The sequence below is a fragment of the Gracilinanus agilis genome, chromosome 3 (genome assembly GCF_016433145.1).
Source record: "Gracilinanus agilis isolate LMUSP501 chromosome 3, AgileGrace, whole genome shotgun sequence".
NCBI classification, from domain to species: Eukaryota; Metazoa; Chordata; class Mammalia; order Didelphimorphia; family Didelphidae; genus Gracilinanus; species Gracilinanus agilis.
The window spans coordinates 627,397,833-627,416,379 of NC_058132.1; the positions used below are offsets into that span (position 1 = coordinate 627,397,833).

General features: G+C 39.5%; 1 protein-coding gene across 1 annotated transcript in view; it reads right to left on the reverse strand.

Annotated features, from left to right (window-relative positions):
• Positions 1-1,158: 1,158 nt before the first annotated feature.
• Positions 1,159-18,547, reverse strand: part of DNER (delta/notch like EGF repeat containing) — a 226,749-nt gene continuing 209,360 nt past the window's right edge. The window contains exons 12-13 of the mRNA XM_044669452.1: positions 8,241-8,487; positions 1,159-2,234 (exon numbers count right to left, since the gene is read on the reverse strand). Coding sequence (XP_044525387.1) covers positions 2,123-2,234; positions 8,241-8,487 — 359 coding nt within the window. The 3' untranslated portion in view covers positions 1,159-2,122. The remainder of the gene's footprint in view (positions 2,235-8,240; positions 8,488-18,547) is intronic.

An 18,547-nucleotide genomic window follows, 5' to 3' on the forward strand; every position in this document is an offset into this window, starting at 1 on the left:
CTTGTCCAGGGACTCACAGCTAGGAAATGTCTGAATCCACATTTGAACTCAGCACCTCCTATCTCTAGGCCTGATCTCAAGCCACTGAATCACCTAGCTGAATCACCTAGATTCAAACATGAATCTAGATGATATTGGGATAGTTTTCTAGACATAGGAAAGCCCATGGAAAAACTACTAGAAAGTACAACTCAAATGTTTTCTTTCTCTCTTTTAATCATCTAGATTCATGTTCGATTCTACTAGATAGCATTCTTGACCCAAAGAAAAATTTCAACCCGACCCGTTGTCTTGTATCACTGAAGAATCAGACTGGGGATTTGTGCTCTGCATTATTTGGATGGTTACTGACATGGTTTAATGAAGAGTGAGCCTGTCTTGGAATCAGGGAGCCCTCTGTTAAACTCCTAATTCTGATGTTTTTCAGTTTTTATGCTTATGTCCTCGAGACATAAATGTTTCAAATATCCTAATCCCAGAAACAAAAGTGTTGCATGGTATGGCAGTTGGGGAATTGAGAATTCGTTGATGGTGCCTGCAGCTCCTTCCTCAAGCTGAAGTGAACTCCTCCCATGTCCCACTGTGTTCTCCCACCCCACAATTCCCCTCATGCTCATCTCTCCTCCCTTAGAAGTTGATGCTCTCCTTCCATCCTCACCCCCCAGCCCCAACTCACTGAGAGAACGATTCATGCTGCTTGCCCCAGGACCAAAAAGTCCTAGATGCAATGCATTTCCTCATCACCCTCTTCATTCCATCTCCAAACTCCATGAACAAAAAGGATGGGCTCTTCCAAGACACAATGAATGATGACTGATAATGGCAGTTATAGGGGCAGGGATTAGTTCTATGATTTCATAGAGGAAGAGAGCATCTTTGATGAACTTCTACCAATACAGGTAGAAATTTTTCTCATCAATTTATGGTCTTAGAGACTTGTCTAGAACACCTAGAGATAAAATTATTTGCCCAGGGTAACATATCGAGGCTGTGTTGGAGGAAAGCCTGGAACCCAAGTCTTCCTGGATTCAAAGCCAGTTCCCAATGCACTTCTGATCAATTCACCTGAGTGGTTAAAACAGATTTTTCTCTTCAAAAGAGAGTAACAAAATCAAACATTCCTGTTGTTGTTTCAAATGAAAGAGTCCATGGCAGCACTGATTTGATAACATTTATTTAATATCCTTTGAAATCAGCAAGAACTCGAAGAAGCACAGGGCATTCAAATACAGCCACAAAAAAGGGTCTTGGATATAAATAAGATATGTAAGGAGAAATATACACTATCCAAAGAGCCGGTTCTCTCATACAGTTGAAACTTCTTAAGAGCAAACAACTTAAAACATAGATAGATTTTAATTTACTCACAATAGAAAAAAACTTGGACTTTTCAAAGAAAAATAAAGGATCAACACCATCACCAAATTTGTCTTACTAGATACTTGTTGTATTTGTAGTTTGTTTGTTTGTTTGTTTTGTAAAGGTGGCCTACCTTGAAGACAATTACCAAAAACAAAACAAAACTCGACATTGAACTCCAAAGTATGCTTCCACAAGATTCAACCAAATAATGCAGAAATAGGATCTCTACCCATGCACAGAATAAGGCAAAAAGCTAATTTCATTCAGGTGAGGAATAATTAATGTAACTAGTTTCTTTTTTCACAACACACACACATCTTAGACTTCTTTTAAGTTATGGATATACTGTATTATGCATCAGACTATGCTTTACTTTTTTTTTTCCTAACACTACTCTGAAAGCCGGCACTTTAATGTCAAATAGAAACTTCTCCTCCATTAGACTTATTCTGCAACGAGCACAGAAATTAATCTGGGTGTCATAATAGTGTCTACCATGAAAAGAGCACACACTATTAGAAGCCTATGGTTTAGAGAGCTGGAAGTACATTAAAATGTAGTCTATGAACTTCACAAATTCAGTTTTTAAAATATTTCTTCAAACTAAAAGCTGCAGAAAATTAGTTCTTAAATATTCTACAGAAAATTCTTGAGCAGCTAACAATTTAAATTTCTTAGGTTTTTTTTTAACTCTTAAAAATATTTAAATTAGTGTCGTATCTCATCTTTTTGAAAAATAATCCAAAAAAGATACAGTCGATTACAAATCTTTCGTTTTAATCAGTGTGACCAAGGGTTTGTCATCGGGACTGTAATCCTCATAAGCAATGGGAGTTGCATCATACATAGTAGGGCGGGATTTCTTTCCAAACCTGAAACACAAAAGGAAAATAAAATTCTGGTTAAAGAAAAATTATGCCTCATTTGGTCATTTAAACAAAACTGTCCACTGGATGGAATGGATAGAAGAAATGAATGCAGCTCCTAGCATATTTCAGGACCAATCAATCAACCAACTTCCTTTTTATTAAGTGCCTACTATGTGTCAAGACCTGTGCCAGCCACTGAAGAGCCAAGTACAAAGAATGAAGAAAAAAATTCCTTTTCACAAGGAGCTCATATTTTAATGGAGGAGATAAGTACATATAGATATGCATATCTATAGATATACAGTTAAATATAAAATTAGTAAATATATATATATATAGGAGCTCTGGATACATAATTCCTTAAAATATGAAGTATACATTTATTGAGGGTTTATTATGTGAGCAATGATAGAATCCTAAAATTTCATACCTAGAAGAGATCTTAGAACATGCAATCTCAGACCCAGCAAGAAAGACATTTAATCTAAAACACATTCATTTTTCAATTGATGAAACTGGCCCCAAAAATGTTAAGAAAATGGTTCAAGTTCATATTCTCTCTTTATCCCTCACACTTAGAATCCCTTCCTTCAAGATTCTGTTCAGGGATTGTATGCTTTTCTTGATGGCCCTCATTTTTAGTGATCTTTTTTTTTTTTAATGATTTTTATCACTTGGTAACTTTCATTATTTAGTTATTTATTTGTTTTTAAGCCTTTAACTTCTGTGTATTGGTTCCTAGGTGGAAGAGTGGTAAGGGTGGGCAATGGGGGTCAAGTGACTTGCCCAGGGTCACACAGCTGGGAAGGGTCTGAGGCCGGATTTGAACCTAGGACCTCCCGTCTCTAGGCCTGGCTCTCAATCCACTGAGCTACCCAGCTGCTCCTTTAGTGATCTTTAAATCCTGAAACTATTTTGTATTTACTCAAGTGATGAGTTGTATCCCCTCCTCTAGCCTTGTAAGAATGTAAAAGCTCCTGGAGAGAACAGAGACTTGTTTGGATTTTGTCTTTGAATCCCCAGTATCGATTGGCACCATGAACATGGTAGGCAACTAATAAATGTTTGTTGAATTGAATTAAGATCAACAGAATCCAAACTCAAGTGGTTTCTATACTCAATCTTTGCAATGCTTTTAGACATAGCATGATGGATTTCAAGAAAACTCATATTGATTTTTCTCTTCTTTATTAAGCCCCATGAATATCCAGAGAAATTAATTTATTTTTTGATTCACCACTGTTTCTCATTTCACATTCACTGCAATGACTTAAAACCCCAATTTAAAAAAAAATTAACTAACCTATTCTTTACAACCTTTAATGCTAGTTGGCATGTACAAGTAAAAATTATGAAAACCTTTATTTTAATATATGTTTTTAATTTTTAAAAAACATTTCCTAGATCAGCTTGTCCAGAAATGTAATGAGTTTATTCACCATGGACCAATCCTGGCCCTGTTCCTTGCCCTCTCTCTTCCCGGAGCTTTGGCATCACTTAGAACTTCACCATTTGATGAAGAGAGATGGGGGGGGGGGGAGAAAATCGTGCTTTCATAGAATCCTGCTATCTCAGAATGGGAAAATCCCTCAGAGATCAGTCAGCTGAACCCCCACCCTGAAAAACATTCTTGAAAACTATTTGCCTTTGGAAATGCTAGTTGATGACACATGCCAATTCATTCCAATTCGTCTCCAGGAGGTAGAAGGCATGTTTCCAGATAGTTACCAAGCAAAATAAAGGTCTGAGGAGTTAACAAAACAGCACTGATGTGAGCAAGCGGGGGCTATTTTCATGACACTCAAGAACGTCCAACAATAATTTTAAAGCTTTTTTTTAAAATAGAAGAAACTATTCTCCTCGCTCCCATATCAGAATTGCGCTAGCAGATAAGAGAGACTGACTTTATTGCGGTATAGACACCAAAACTGCAGGAGGAATCATTTAACCTAAGTAGTAGGGGGGAAGTTAAGCTGGATGTGATGTGTCATATCATCTTGAGAAATCCCAGAGAATATTTAAGAGGTTAAAGGTATTTAAAGAGATTTAAACCTTCCCTTACTTGATTAGGTTGTTATTCTATATTCATAAGGCAGAGTAAGATAATTGGATGCCCAAGTCTTTCTAGAACACTGCAAAGTGCCCCACGCATGGCTCACATTTAGAGGTGTGGTGCTTAGTTTTATAAAGCACTTTCCTGGAAACAATTCTGTGATAAGGTAACATATTATTATCCCCATTTTACAGCTGAGGAAAGTGGAACCCATAGAGATTAAGTTTCTTCAACTGTAAAATAGAGATAATAATAGCACCTACTGCCCAGAATAACTGTGAGAATGAAATATGTGTAAAGCATATAACACAGTGTCTGGCACATAGTAGGTGCTACATAAATGCTATTTGTTACTATTAATTTGCAATTATTAATCCTTCTTATTATGTGACCTGACTGAAATCAAACACGTTACATGTAAGTGGGATATAAAACCACGTCTTCTGAGTCTTTTGCTTTGCCATTATTACTCTAGCACATATTTCTTGAATAAATTGAATGAACGAATGTACCTTTGTTCAGTCTAATCATTCTTCACAATTGTTGTGTCCTTTTGTAATGTTGATCCCTTTCGTAATCTGATGAAATTTATTAACGTGTTCTCAGAATAATGATTTTTTAACCCTTACATTCTGTCTTATCAATGACTTTAAGACAGAAGGGCAAAGGGCCAAGCAAATAGAGTTAAGTGACTTGTCCAGGTTCGCACAGCTAGTAAGTGTCTGAGGCTAAATTTGAACCCAGGTCCTCTCAACTCCAGGTCTGATGCTCTATCTACTGTGCCACCTAGTTGTCACTGAAGAATGATTTTAAACTCATAACATTCATTGGGTCACAAAGGAAAACAATTATATTATAAAATATAATTAGCTACTTTTTTAAAGTACATGACCTCCAGGAGAAGAACCACTGATTTAATTGTGAAAGTTCAGCTGGTGAGAACAAGTGGATGGATTATTGCAAATCTATCCTCACCACTTGGGAAACAGTCCTCAAAGGGTGCCATGACATCAATCAGTAACATCATCTTCATGGATAGGAAAGACAGTATCTTCTCATCTGCTAAAGGTTAGGTACTTTGAACCAGCAAGTCAAAAGCCAGTCAGCAAAATATCAAAGTGAATTCTCTGATTTGTCATTTAATCAAAGTCCAGCCTAAATATATTCTCAGTATCTGCCACTTTCCATGAGGCCTTGGGTAAAATAATTCACTCCCTTGGACCCTGATATCTTCATCTGGAGAAAGTGGAGTTTAAAATTGATGATCTTTATGGATATTTTTTGTTCAAAATCCTATCATTTAATCAACCCATTGCTACCAAGGTCCTATTGTTTAGTTATAAACTTTTCCCAGGATGAAAGGAAGGAGAGGGAGGAGAGGAGGAGAGGAGAGGAAAGGAAAGGAAAGGAGAGAAGAAGGGAAGAAGGAGAGAAAAGAAAAGGAAGGAATGAAAATAGGGGGACTATAGGAGAAAAGGAGAAAGATAAAAGAGGGAAGGAAAAGAAAGAGAAGGGAAGGGAAGAAGAAATAGTTGGGGGGGAGAAGGGAAAAGAATGAGAGAAGGGGAGAGCAGAAAGAAGAGCAGGACAGTTAGGAGGAGAGAGGCATTTAAGAAGAGGAGATAAGGGGAGGGGGAGGAAAGAGAGATGAGGAAAATGCCTTCTCATTGAAGTAATGAGGTGATTCATGATGTTGAGGAGGATGCTGTGGTAAAATACTTTGTTTGATGTTCACCTAATCCATATATTTCCTATTCCATTTCTACATCATACGATCCTGAGACACAACAGGCAAAACAAATGGGAGCTGTCTTGACTGGCAGTCAGATAGGAAATGTGCATCAGAGGTTGGTTGCTTGGTGACCTGTCTAGGGGTCTGCTTCTACTCCCCCTCTCCAATAGCCTAGAATGGATGTTGACATCACTGGTATTGACATCATGGCTGCCAAAGCCTTCCTTCAGTCCCTAGTAAATATTTTAAAAGACCTTTGGCACCGATGAGTAAGACACTCTATCTTGGCTCTCTCTTTTATCCAGGTGACTCACTAAGCTCCCTTTCTGCCTGAATGATGGTATACTTCCATCATTTTGATGTCAGTGTAACCTGAAGGCTAAAAGCTAGAGTCCCTTCATTTGGGCATTTGTGTTTCCCAGTTCTTTTCTTTTTAAACCTTTGCCTTTCTCTCTGGTTATCATTTCTTTTTTTTTAAAACCCTTGTACTTTGGTGTATTGTCTCATAGGTGGAAGAGTGGTAAGGGTGGGCAATGGGGGTCAAGCGACTTGCCCAGGGTCACACAGCTGGGAAGTGGCTGAGGCCGGATTTGAACCTAGGACCTCCTGTCTCTAGGCCTGGCTCTCACTCCACTGAGCTACCCAGCTGCCCCCTCTGATGATCATTTCTAAGACAGAAAAGGATTAAAGTCCAGGCAATTGGTTAAGTGACTTGCCCAGGGTCACAGAGTAGGAAGTGTCTGAGGCCAGATTTGAACCCAAGTTCTCCGTCCCAAGACTGAACCACTGTGCTGCCTCACTTCCCCTTATCTCCAAGTTCTTGAGGACTAACTTGAGAAAGATCTAACTTGAGAGGGTTGTATGTGTTTTCCTTGGAGGAAAAAGGAAAAAGGAAACCCAAAGGTTCCCTGAAGCAATGGGGTCAGAGACCCAGCCAGGGTTCACTTGGTGGAAAATATGTCATCCCACTGAGGAAATTGCTAGAAGTCAAGTGTTCTCACCTCCAGGTATTTTGGAGGAGAATGTCTTGAATCCAATTGTTTTATTTTAGTCATGTGGTTCACATAAGGAGCTTGCCTTTTCATCATTCAATTGCAAATGGTTTTGATTTTGAAAAAATCAGTCCCAGATTGCTATGCTGATAGACTCTGCTTCCTCCCTACCAACAGTATCCAAGTGAAAAGCCCTCAATGAGCTCTCTGCTAGGAGCTGCTGCAGGTTCAGCCCTTAGCAACTCATCATAAATATACATTTCCCTTCACAGCCCATGACAACCGGTTTGGGGGTTCAAAAGAAGGGATTCCGGGGTCTTCCTCTGGAGCCTACAAAGGTCCAAGCACATACCCTTCTGGTGTGAACGAGAGCTGAGATTCCCTGGCCCTCTCACTCTATTCCTAGAATATCCCTACAGCCATCAATGGACCATGCCAAAGCAATGAGGAAACAACCCCCTCACTCAGAGGTAGACTAAGTCCCTCCAGGTTTTTGGAGAGAAGCCAATAAACCTGCCTAGCTCGTAGTAAATATTCATTTAATGTTTGCTGAACTTTAAGCAAAATGGACAATGAATATCTATATACTATATTTCTGTTTGTCTAATTCAAGACAGAGAGAGGGAGCATAGTATTATGTCTAGAAAAGTGGCCTTGAGTCAGGAAGACCTGAGTTCAAATTCTGTCTCTAATAGACCCTGGCTGTGTAATGAGTCTCTTCACCTCACAATACCTGTAAGCAGTTCTCTTAAGACCACAGAAGCCTGATCTTCACTTGTCAGGTTAGATTAGTTTCCCTCTTCTTAACTTCCTCAAATTAAAGCATCGCAAAGCTGGACCCCCTTCCTTCTTTTGGCTCCCCACCATAAAGGGGGAGATCTTAATAGTACTGTACTTAAAAGGGGGCATGTGCTTTTCTCTAAAAATCTCAACATAATGTTACATTAAGATTTTTTTAACCTCGTAAGCAATTTATGAACACATTCCCAAGAGATTACAGATCAAGGATCTCAGAAGCCATCTAACCCAATCTCCTCATTTTCCAGATGGAGAAACTGAGGCCCAGAAGGGGAAGAAGTGACTGACCCATGGTCAGGTAGGTAGTGAACACCAGAGATAAGATTTGGACCCAAGTCCTGTGACTCCAGAGCCAGTCCTCTTTACACGGTACCCTGCTGCCTCCTACAACCTGCATGAGTGTATCAAACCACTTCCCTTCCCAACCCACACACCTGGCATGGCGGATGGAGGCAATGGCACTGCTGAATTCACTGTCGATGCTCCTGCAGTTGTAGAACTCCTCATAGGCGGGCCTGGCAGAGCCCTGGTATTCGATCCGGCTGATCCGACAGATGCCCACAATGAGGATGATCAGCATGAGGACGAAGGCCACGCAGAGCGCGCCAATGATGATGTAAAGCGAGTGGCGTGGCATGTTGCTCAGGCTCTCGGCCATGGGTCCAGACCTCCACTGTATGTCTGTGAACAGAAGTAAGCAGACCATTGTCAAAGGTTGTTAGGTCACCATATGAGATTTTAAACACTGGGCAGGGAAAGCAATAAGCATCTATGTACTGCCTGAGTGCCAGGCACTTCACTAAGCATTTTATAAATATTATCTCATTTCATCCTCGCAACAACCCTACAAGGTAGGTACTGTTATTACCTCCATTTTACAGATGAGGAAACTGAGGCAAACAGAGAATAAGAAACTTACCCAGGGTCAAACAACCAGGAAGCATCTGAGGTTGGTGATGAACTCAAGCCTTCCTGACTTCTGACCCAGCACAGTCTATTTATTCACTGTGCCATCTAGTTGTCTTAATTATATAGATATATTCATTATACTCTGCCAAGATCTAAAAATTAGGTTTTATTATTTATTACAGTATGTACTATTATAAAGAATAATGGCATTATTGTCATATCTATTCCAATAATATTAATAAATATTTTAGATTACAATAATAAAGTCTTAATATTAATCAATCTAATAATAACAATAGGACTTTTACGTACAGGAAGCTGGTATAGCTGCTAAATGAGGAACAAAAGTATCAACTGTTTGGGAGATTCCAGGTAAAGGAAATTCTAGAATTATAGCTTGAAGGGGCCTTAAAGGCCATTTGGTCCAATCTCTTCTTCTTATAGGTAAAGCAATTAAAGTCCAGGGAGGTCACACGGGCAGTCAATATCAGAGATACTTGGCTATTTGGATATTTTGATATCTTGGATGTCTTGGAAAGGGGCCCTTTGCCTCCATCACATCTCTTCAGAAAGTACTATCAGATGGAAGATGGCAGCTAACTATTCTCCATCCCTTCTGAGAGTGGAGGGATCCATCAGCATTGGAGGCAGAACATATGGATGCTTGGAAAGAGCCCAGATGTGAGCCATAAAGATATCAATCGGAAAACAGGGTTTAAGAAAACTTAAAATGATTTTGTTTGAACAAGAGAAGGGTCAGACTCTAAGTGGCACAAAATGAGTGTCACTGGTGCATCTACAATGTCCTTGTTCTTCTTCAGTTTCTACATACAGCTTTTCCTTTCATTCTTTCTCCTTCAGCACCACCTTGTCATAGCAATCATGCATGACTTCTGGCAATCAGAGTTGGGCACTGGTTGTCGATGAAGACTGGACTATCTGTCTGTTTTCAAATCCTTGCCATGGTCTCCACTAGCTCCACTAGCTCCCAAAGCATCCAGTTCAATAAGCTTCTATTAAATTCCTACTAAGTGAAAGGCACTGGAGATAAAAGTGGGAAAAAAAAATTGTCCCTGCCCTCAAAGAGTTTTCATTCTACTAGGGAGGATACAGCAGTAGAGAAAATAAGCCCATTGTGCAGCTATACCTTTACCTCCATAACTCTTCAGAAAGCACAGAGAATGATTCCAAAGAAGACGGTACTCAACAATTCTCCATTCCCTCTGAGAATGGAAAGGAAGATTAAAAAATTTAAATTTCAAGAGAGATTTGTCTGATAGAGGGAAAATACCTTAACAACAGACAGCGTATAGAGAAAATTGATGACTGTTAGCATTGTCAAACACAGAAACTACCAAGAGAAGTTGAAGACACTCTTTTCTTGGAGAGGTAATTGGAAAATGATTAACTGCCTTCTGTCCTGGAGGGCTTGGATACCACATGACCAGGAAAAGGGGAAATAAACCAGGTCCATTCTGAGATCTGTTCCTGATTACTCTGTTACTGAATTTTTAAAAAAATCTTATGTACAGTGATGCTTTATAATGAAATATTGATGATAAACAGGATGCAGCCCCCTAACCTTCCAAAGCTTAAACCTTTAGTGGACCAATGGAAGAAACTGATATTGAATAGACCATTATTACTTACTAGTTATGGAAACATGTTAAGAAGATGATGAACGTAGCTACCACTGAACAATTACCATGGATAGAAGTTGGTGTAATGATCATAGAGGTTTACAGAATGGTCCACATTGCTTTTTCCCTAAATTAAGCGAACACAAAAAATTGTTTGAAAAGATCTGGGATACATTTAGAGAGACAACTGTTATTTTCTGGCTGACGAAAGTGAAGTATGACTCACTTGATTTCTAAGTATTTCAACATTCTCTTGGGAAGAAAAGTATAGGCTACAGTCCAACATTCAGCACAATTATGCTAAAATTTCAGAACAGCCATGGATGAATCAATAGCATGAAGATAGTGCATATATATATTTGTATTTTGAATTTATCCTTTATTTAGATGAAATTGCCCATAGGAGTGCCAGACAACCCTCTACTGGGTTTTCACACGATATTATTGCAGTTCGTGGAAATAATCTATCTGGGTGTGAGCATATATACTTTTTTGAAGAAGCAACATGGCAGAGTGGATAATGCTGGACGTGGCATCTGGAAAATACAGGTTCGAAACCTGACACTGACATTTCCTAGCTCTGGAACCATGGGAAGATCACTTCTCTGAGTGTCTATTTTCTCAATCTATAAAAAGGAGAGAATAATGTCTGCAGTATACATACTTGTGAGGCACGAATCAGATAATGTATGAAAGTGCTTTATCAACAATAAAATGCAAAAAAAACCCACCAACATTACTATTATATATGTATAGCTTCACTGCCCTACACATACACAGACATGTATTTAGAGGGTCCTAGAGCCTAGTTTTCCTCCGGTGCCTCATAGTGCTGTGGACATGACACTAAATCTCATCTGAAGCTTAAGCTCAGGTAAGTCCTACCAAGATGAAAAGGTTTTGGGCTTGGGCTTGGTGAGGTACCATGTCATTCAAGAAACAGCCTGGCTAAGTGGTACAATGGATAGAGTACTGGACCCGGAGTCTAGAACACCAACCACAAATATTTACTAACTTTGTAACCCTGAGCACATCACTTAAACTCTATTTGTCAGTTTTCTCATCTGTAAAATGGGGATAATAATAGCATCTATCTCCCATGATTATTGTGAGGATCGTTTGAGATAATGTTGGTAAAGCACAGTGCTTGGCACATATTGGGCACTCTATAAATGTTGGCCACTAGCTACTGTCACCAAACAGAGAGGAGAGGAGGAACCTGATGATTCTTTTTAGCTGAGACAACTCACAGAACATGAAAAGGTGTCAATCTGTGTCTGTGTCTATTATCAATGAAGTCCCAGATTTTTTGTATCTTATGTGTACATCCACTCTATATACACCCAATCAATCACTCAGTCAACAGTATTTATTAAGTGCCTCCTATGTACTAGGTACTGGAATCTCAAAGACCAAAGGGAAACAGGCTATCCATGGGGCACATGTCCATATATAGATATTTAGGGAAAAAAGATAGAAGGTAAGATGGAGGCTAGGAGAAAGCAGATCGGGGTTCAGTAAAGTCCCCACCAAGATGATCCTTGCAATGAGCTCTGAAGGAAACTAAAAATCCTAAGATGGATTCACAGGAACACATATTTTATACTCATAAGATTGTTCCAAATGGATATAAATTTTAGCAGATCATTTGGTACACTACTCAGTGCTGTGTTCCAGGTCTGTCTAAGGGGACTGGGATGTAGGATCTTCCATCATCTGTCTGAATTTCTCCTAATGGCTTATTCCAGACTGCCTTTTTCTATGGAGAAAACTGTCTATATTCTCTCCACGCACCCCAAAAAGAAAAGCGTTCTGGCCCAATTTAGAAAGGATTGCTCCCTCCTTAGCACTGCCTCATTCCTCTGTCAGGAGGAAATGGTGTATGAATTGTTTTGCTCTCCAAATCTGCTTAGTAACCTGGCTCCGTTTGACTGACAACTTAGCTAGTTAGCTTGAATAAATCCAACACTTCGTCTGAAATGGAGCAAAATTTATTTACACCAAGCGGTTGCATCTGCCATCTCACATTCCATCCATTATTCTCCTAAGCCCTCTGCTTTGCCGTGTCCTGGGAGATCCGCTGCATGAATCATTTACCTTGTTGGATAAAGCCCGGGAAGGGAAATAAGGCTGCCTTGGCAGGGGGATGAACGGGATGACCTCATCAGCCCCAGCAGGTATGTGGCCCAGAATACACATATGCTCCCTGCTTGGGACATGTTTCCCATTTCAGTGGCTCAGGAAGCATTTGGATGACAGACTAACAATGTGCCATAAATGTTCCTCCTGTAAGTGCATATGGCACTTCATTCATCCCAAAATGCTTTCATTTAACTGTCATAGGATGGTAGGCTCAGGGAATTGGGGCTTGAAAGGATCTCAGGGACCATCAAAGTCCAATTCTCATTTTACAGATGAGGACATTGGCATCCAGGAAGGTGACTTGCCCAAGTTCCTTTAGGTAGTAATTATCAGAAGTAGGATTTGAACCCACTTACAGGAAACATAAGATCACAGGGTTTGGGTTTGTTGGGACCTCTATCTAGTCTAAACCTCTCATCTTGCAGATGTGGAAACTGAGGCTGAGGAAGGATATAAGTGACTTACCTTAGATCACACAAGGAATAAAAGTAGAATTTAAAACTGGATCCTATGAACTAGTGCACTTTCCACACTATCATTTCTGGTTCAAACTCACAACCTTGTCAATTATGTGAATCTCTTTTTAATGGATGAGAAAACATAGTTCCACCAATCAGTCATGAACCTGGAATGGACCAAAATAGGGTTGCCTACATTTCCTCCATACTCTGTTCCATTCATTGCTCCTTCTTGTGCCCCAAGTAATAATCCAAGCTCCCTCCTTGGTCTTTGTAGGGTTACAAAAATACAGACTTCAGAGCCAACAGGAGCTCCAAAACCATCTGGGACGATCTCTTCATTTTGCAGAGAAATTATTTACTTACAGTAGTTTAACTTATAAGGAGCAGATCTCCATACTTTTGCATCATGTGTAACTTACTGATGCTGCTAAAATACTGGCTGGAAAGGAATAAAGAACAAGAAATAAACTATTTTGGGACCTTTTTAATGTTTACTTTAGAATGGAAGATTCAAGATCTGATGCCATCAATAATGGTCACATGCTTATGCAGCCCTTGCCAACCTAAAATGTCCCACAATCTAGGATTGGAGAGGTCCTTGACTCAGGCACAACAAGAATACTGAAGTCTCTCCAGTACTCTCCCATCGTTATTTCTGATGTAATAAAAAAACAAGCTTCTTCTTTTTGTGCACCTGCAATATTCTTCTGCTTGCCTATTTTGTTAAGGGCCCTTTTTATTTTTATTTTTTAACCCCTTACCTTCCATCTTGGAATTAATACGGTGTATTGGTTCCAAGCCAGAAGAAGGAATAAGGGCTAGGCAATGGGGGTTAAGTGACTTGCCCAGGGTCACACAGTTAGGAAGTGTCTAAAGTCAGATTTGAACCCAGGACCTCATGTCTCTAGTCCTGGTTCTCAATCCACTAAGCCACCCAGCTGCCCCTCAGGGCCCTTTTAAAAAAATTACCATACCTGTTGGGTAATATGGTACCCAGCAGCACATTATATCCGCACATGGCATTAGGCAAGAGCAGATTAATGATGTAATGGCATGTCCAAACCTTTGACTAGCTCTCACAGGTCACATTGGTTTGAATTTTGGCTTGCATTAAAAGTGACCTGGTATTACAAGTTGAATGAAATCAAGTTGTGCGTTATTTGAATTTGCCTTAATTACTACCTAGCCTTAATGTCCTTTAGACCCATCTCTCAGATTTGCTAGGTGAGCTCCAATGAGATAACATAGATAAAGGAGTTGGCAAACCTTAAAATGATATCTCTGTGTTAGCTGTTTTTTTTTTATTATAACTGTCACCAAAGGAACTTGAGCTACAAATGAGAAAACCTCATGCTTCTCAATGTGAACAATAATACGCAGTGGGCATCAGACTGTAAATTTGTTACTAGGACTAGCTTCCTTGGGGGTGTCTTCTTTCAATAAAGCCTGACAGATGTGAGATAAATTCCAAAGCACTGGACGTGGGTGATGGTGACTCAAATTTTTAGACACCTGAGTTGTTATGGTAACTACCCAGAACACTCTGATTCATCTCCAGACATGGAAAATTCTCTTCCCAAGGCAATGGTTACAGCTCATCTCTCCGGGTAGACCAGATTACTTGTTATTATTACTGATTGAATGTTAGATAATGACTACCTGCCAAGTAGGAGAGACTGGTTATGGCCCCAGGCTAAAACTAATATTGGAGATGGTTGTGGAATAGCTAAAATAAAACTAATTGGCATGTGAAACTGGAGAGGTTCTAGAGACTAATGCCTTCTAATGAAAAGCATCATAATAAGAGACTCTTATCCCATTTTGTTTTATAGATCAATCGGTTAAGAGGCATTATCTAGCACTAATAATAATCATTATTATTAATATTAATAGTCATAGATAATATTTGTATAAAGCTTTAAGCCATTATTAACAATGGAGATACAAAGATGCAAATGGCGCCCAACCTCAAGGAACTCACATTCAAATAAGAGAGACTACAAATAAAAATAACTAGATTCATTGAAGGGTACATTAAGCATTATCTCTAGTAGCCTGAACTGAGTATCAACAGAAGCCAGGGAGACTATGAGGTGGACATGAGGAAAGAGAACATTCTGGGCTTGGGAGATTGCCAGGGCAAAGGCATGGAGAGGGGAGAAAGCAAGGAGGCTAGTTGAGCCGGCTCACAGAGTGCATAGAGGAGAATAAAGAATGGGAAGACTCCAAGGGAAGAAGAGGCATCCTTGAAAAGGGTTTTAAACACCAAGCAGAGAGGTCTCATCTGCATCTCTAATCTGATGCCATAGGTGGGAGCCACTGGGTTGTGATTTGTCCTGGAGGAAGAAGGAGTAAAGGATAGGAGACTATTAAACTACACACAAAAAAAATTGTCTTCTGAGCCAATTAGGTAGAATGCTGGGCTAGGAGTTCAAATCTTGCCTCAGATACTTCCTAGCTGTGTGACCCTGGGTAAGTCTCTTAATTCTAACTGCCTGGCCCTTGCCACTTTTCTGTTTTATAACTGATAATAACACAGAAGAGAAGGTGTTCCAAAAAATTTGTCTTCCTATTCAGATTAAATTACTTGCTATTTGGGAACTTTTCTCAGAATTTATTCTATTTCTATCTCTATAAGTCTGCCCTACTAGGTCTGAGAGTGGTGGGTAGGTGATGCAGTGGATAGAGTGCTATTCCTGAAGTCAGGAAGACTCATCTTCCTGAGTTCAACTCTGGCCTCAGACACTTACTAGCTGGGTGACCCTAGGTGAATCAATTAACTTTGCCTCAGTTTCCTCATTTGTAAAATGAGCTGGAGAAGGAAATGGCAAACCTTTTTATTATCTCTGCCAGGAAAAGCCCAAATGGGGTCATGAAGAGCCAGACATGACTGAAATGAGTGAACAACAACAAGTTCTGAGAGGGCAGGTTTCAAAGTCCTTTTGGAATTTCATAGGAATGGGTGAATCTGGTTCCCAGCTCTCATTTGACACCACCAGCTTCAGGAAAAAAGATCTAATTCTCTCCCTCTAACTTTGATGGCTTCACTGTAAAATCCTGCAGAGTAGGAACTTGGCAAGAGTCTTGCATTGGGGTCAAAAGCAAACCAGGTTCAAATCCAGCCGCTGGTGCTTACTCACTGTGGGACCATTGGCAAGTCATAGCAACCTGTTCTGAGTTTCAGGTTCCTCATCTATAGAATGGAGATAATAATACTTGCTGGACCTACCTTACAGAATAATTGCAAGAATTTAACATAATTATAATAGCTGATAATTCTATGTCATTTTAAGGTTTCAAAGCACTTTACAAATATTATCCCCATTTGAACCTGATGGTAATGCTGGGAGGTAGCTGCTATTATTATTCCCATTTTACAGATGAGGAAATGAAAGTAGCAGAGTGGATAGAGTATGGGCCCTGGGTCAGGGAGTGGACCTGAGTTCAAACCCAGTCTCAGATCCGTATAAGCTGTGTTACCCTGGAGAAGTCATTTCACTTTCATCACTCACTCACATCGAAAGTTTCCTACACCAATGGCATCACAGGTCAAGGCAAAATGCCAATATTGTTTTGAGGAACAGTGACCAGATGGCCACTCCATCCATTGATGCAAGGATAATAACCAGCATTTACATAGCACTTTAAAGTTTGCAAAGCACTTTATACATATTATCTCATTTAATTCTCACAACTATGTGAGGTAGGTGCTCTTATTCTCTGTTGTTATTTTCATTTTACAGATGGGTAAACTGAGGTAGAGAGAGAAATTAAATGACTTAACCCAGAGTCATATAGTTGGGAGAGCAGGAAGAGAAGTCTTCCCTGCTCCTCTGCCTCCATATTGTTATATACGATAACTTATTATGATAACTTATCTATGATAAGTCCAGCCACAAATGGATATTTTCAATGATTCTTTAAACAATAATAAGATTTCCTGGAATCCTCTTCATTCCCATCACGACCACTTCAGTTCATGCCTTCATTGCCTCTTACCTGGTCTCTCTAATTCCAGTCTCTTCCTTTCCAGCCCAGGGCTGACCTATTTCTCTTGTGAATTCCCAGTTTTAATCACATCACACACTAAAAATCTACAGTGGCTCCCATCTACCTCCATAACGAAGTTTATGTATAAGTCTTAACATATCACTCAAGAGAAGATTCCTCCTTCTATTCCTTTGTAGAGGTGGGTTATTTTTCAGATCTTTTGATGTGTTATTTAGTTTTGCTGATCATTTTTTTAAATTTATTTGTTATATGGGATGGTTTTCTGAGAGGGGCAAAGAGAAAGGAAAAAGGGAGAAATTTTGGCAATCAATGAAACAATTGTTCTTAAAAATGTTACTCAGGATCTTCCATGAGGTACTATTTCTATAAAGCATAGCCCTCTTTGGTAATTCATTTGACCTTGCAAGTTGCACCGTCTTCCCCTTTGGCATGTAAGTTACTCAGGGAATATATTGAATGTTTGTTTTATTTATATTTGAATCTGTACAGGTTAGCCCAGTATCTGTTATATAGTTTGCACTTACAAATGCTTTTTGACTTATTCCTGTAATTCTTCAATCTAATCTTTTGCAAAATTAAAAAAAACAATTATTATTGAATTAGGTTTAATATAGATGTTCAAAAAAGATAATCTGATTTCATTAGAGAAAATGGAGAATGACTTCAAAGGATTTGGAAGATTTGTTATCAAGAATATTTGATTGGTCTCACTGACTGTGTGACTCTGGGTTCTAGGCGACAGGAGGCAGGGTGATTAATATTGTCTCGTCTCAAATTGCACATTAGACATCTCAAAGTGTACGTCTGGTAGACATCCTCAATTCATCATGTCCCAATCTGGGCTCATTATCTCTTTCCCTAAGTCCTCACCACTTCCTGACTTTCCTTTCACTATGTCTCGCCTCCTCATACACATCTAATCAGTTGTAAAATCCTTTCTTTTCTAGCTTTTTAACATCTCTCATCTATGTCCCCTTCTTTCCTCTGCCGCCATCTCCCTGCTATCATCCTTGTGCAGGACTATCTCATCTCATGCTTAAACTAGGTTAGTCATAGCCTTCTGCTTGGTCTCTTTGCCTCAAGTCTGACCCTACTTCAGTTTACTCTCCATTCAGCTGTCAAAATTATCCTTCTAAAGTGCTAGTCTGACCCTGTCACTTCCCTTACCTTTTTCAGCAAACTACAATGACTCCCTCTTATGTCCAGGATCAAATATACAATCCTGTGTTTGGCTTTCAAAGTCTGTCATTACCTGACCTTTCCAGTCCTCTTATATCTTATTCTTCTCCACATACGCTACAACCCAGACTTCTGCATCTTCTATCTCGGACTATTTTCATTGGCTGCCCTCCATGCTGAGAATGTTCTCCCTCCTCATCTCTATCTCTTAGCTTCCTCCAAGTCTCAACCACAACCCTGCCTCTATAGGAAAGTTCTCCTGATTATCCTTAATTGTAATGCCTTCCCTCTGTGGATTGCTTCCAATTTACCCTGGCTATAGCTTGATTTCATGTGATCTCCTCCAATTAGATTATGAGCTTCTTGAGAGGAGGCACTGTTTTTACCTTTTTTTACATG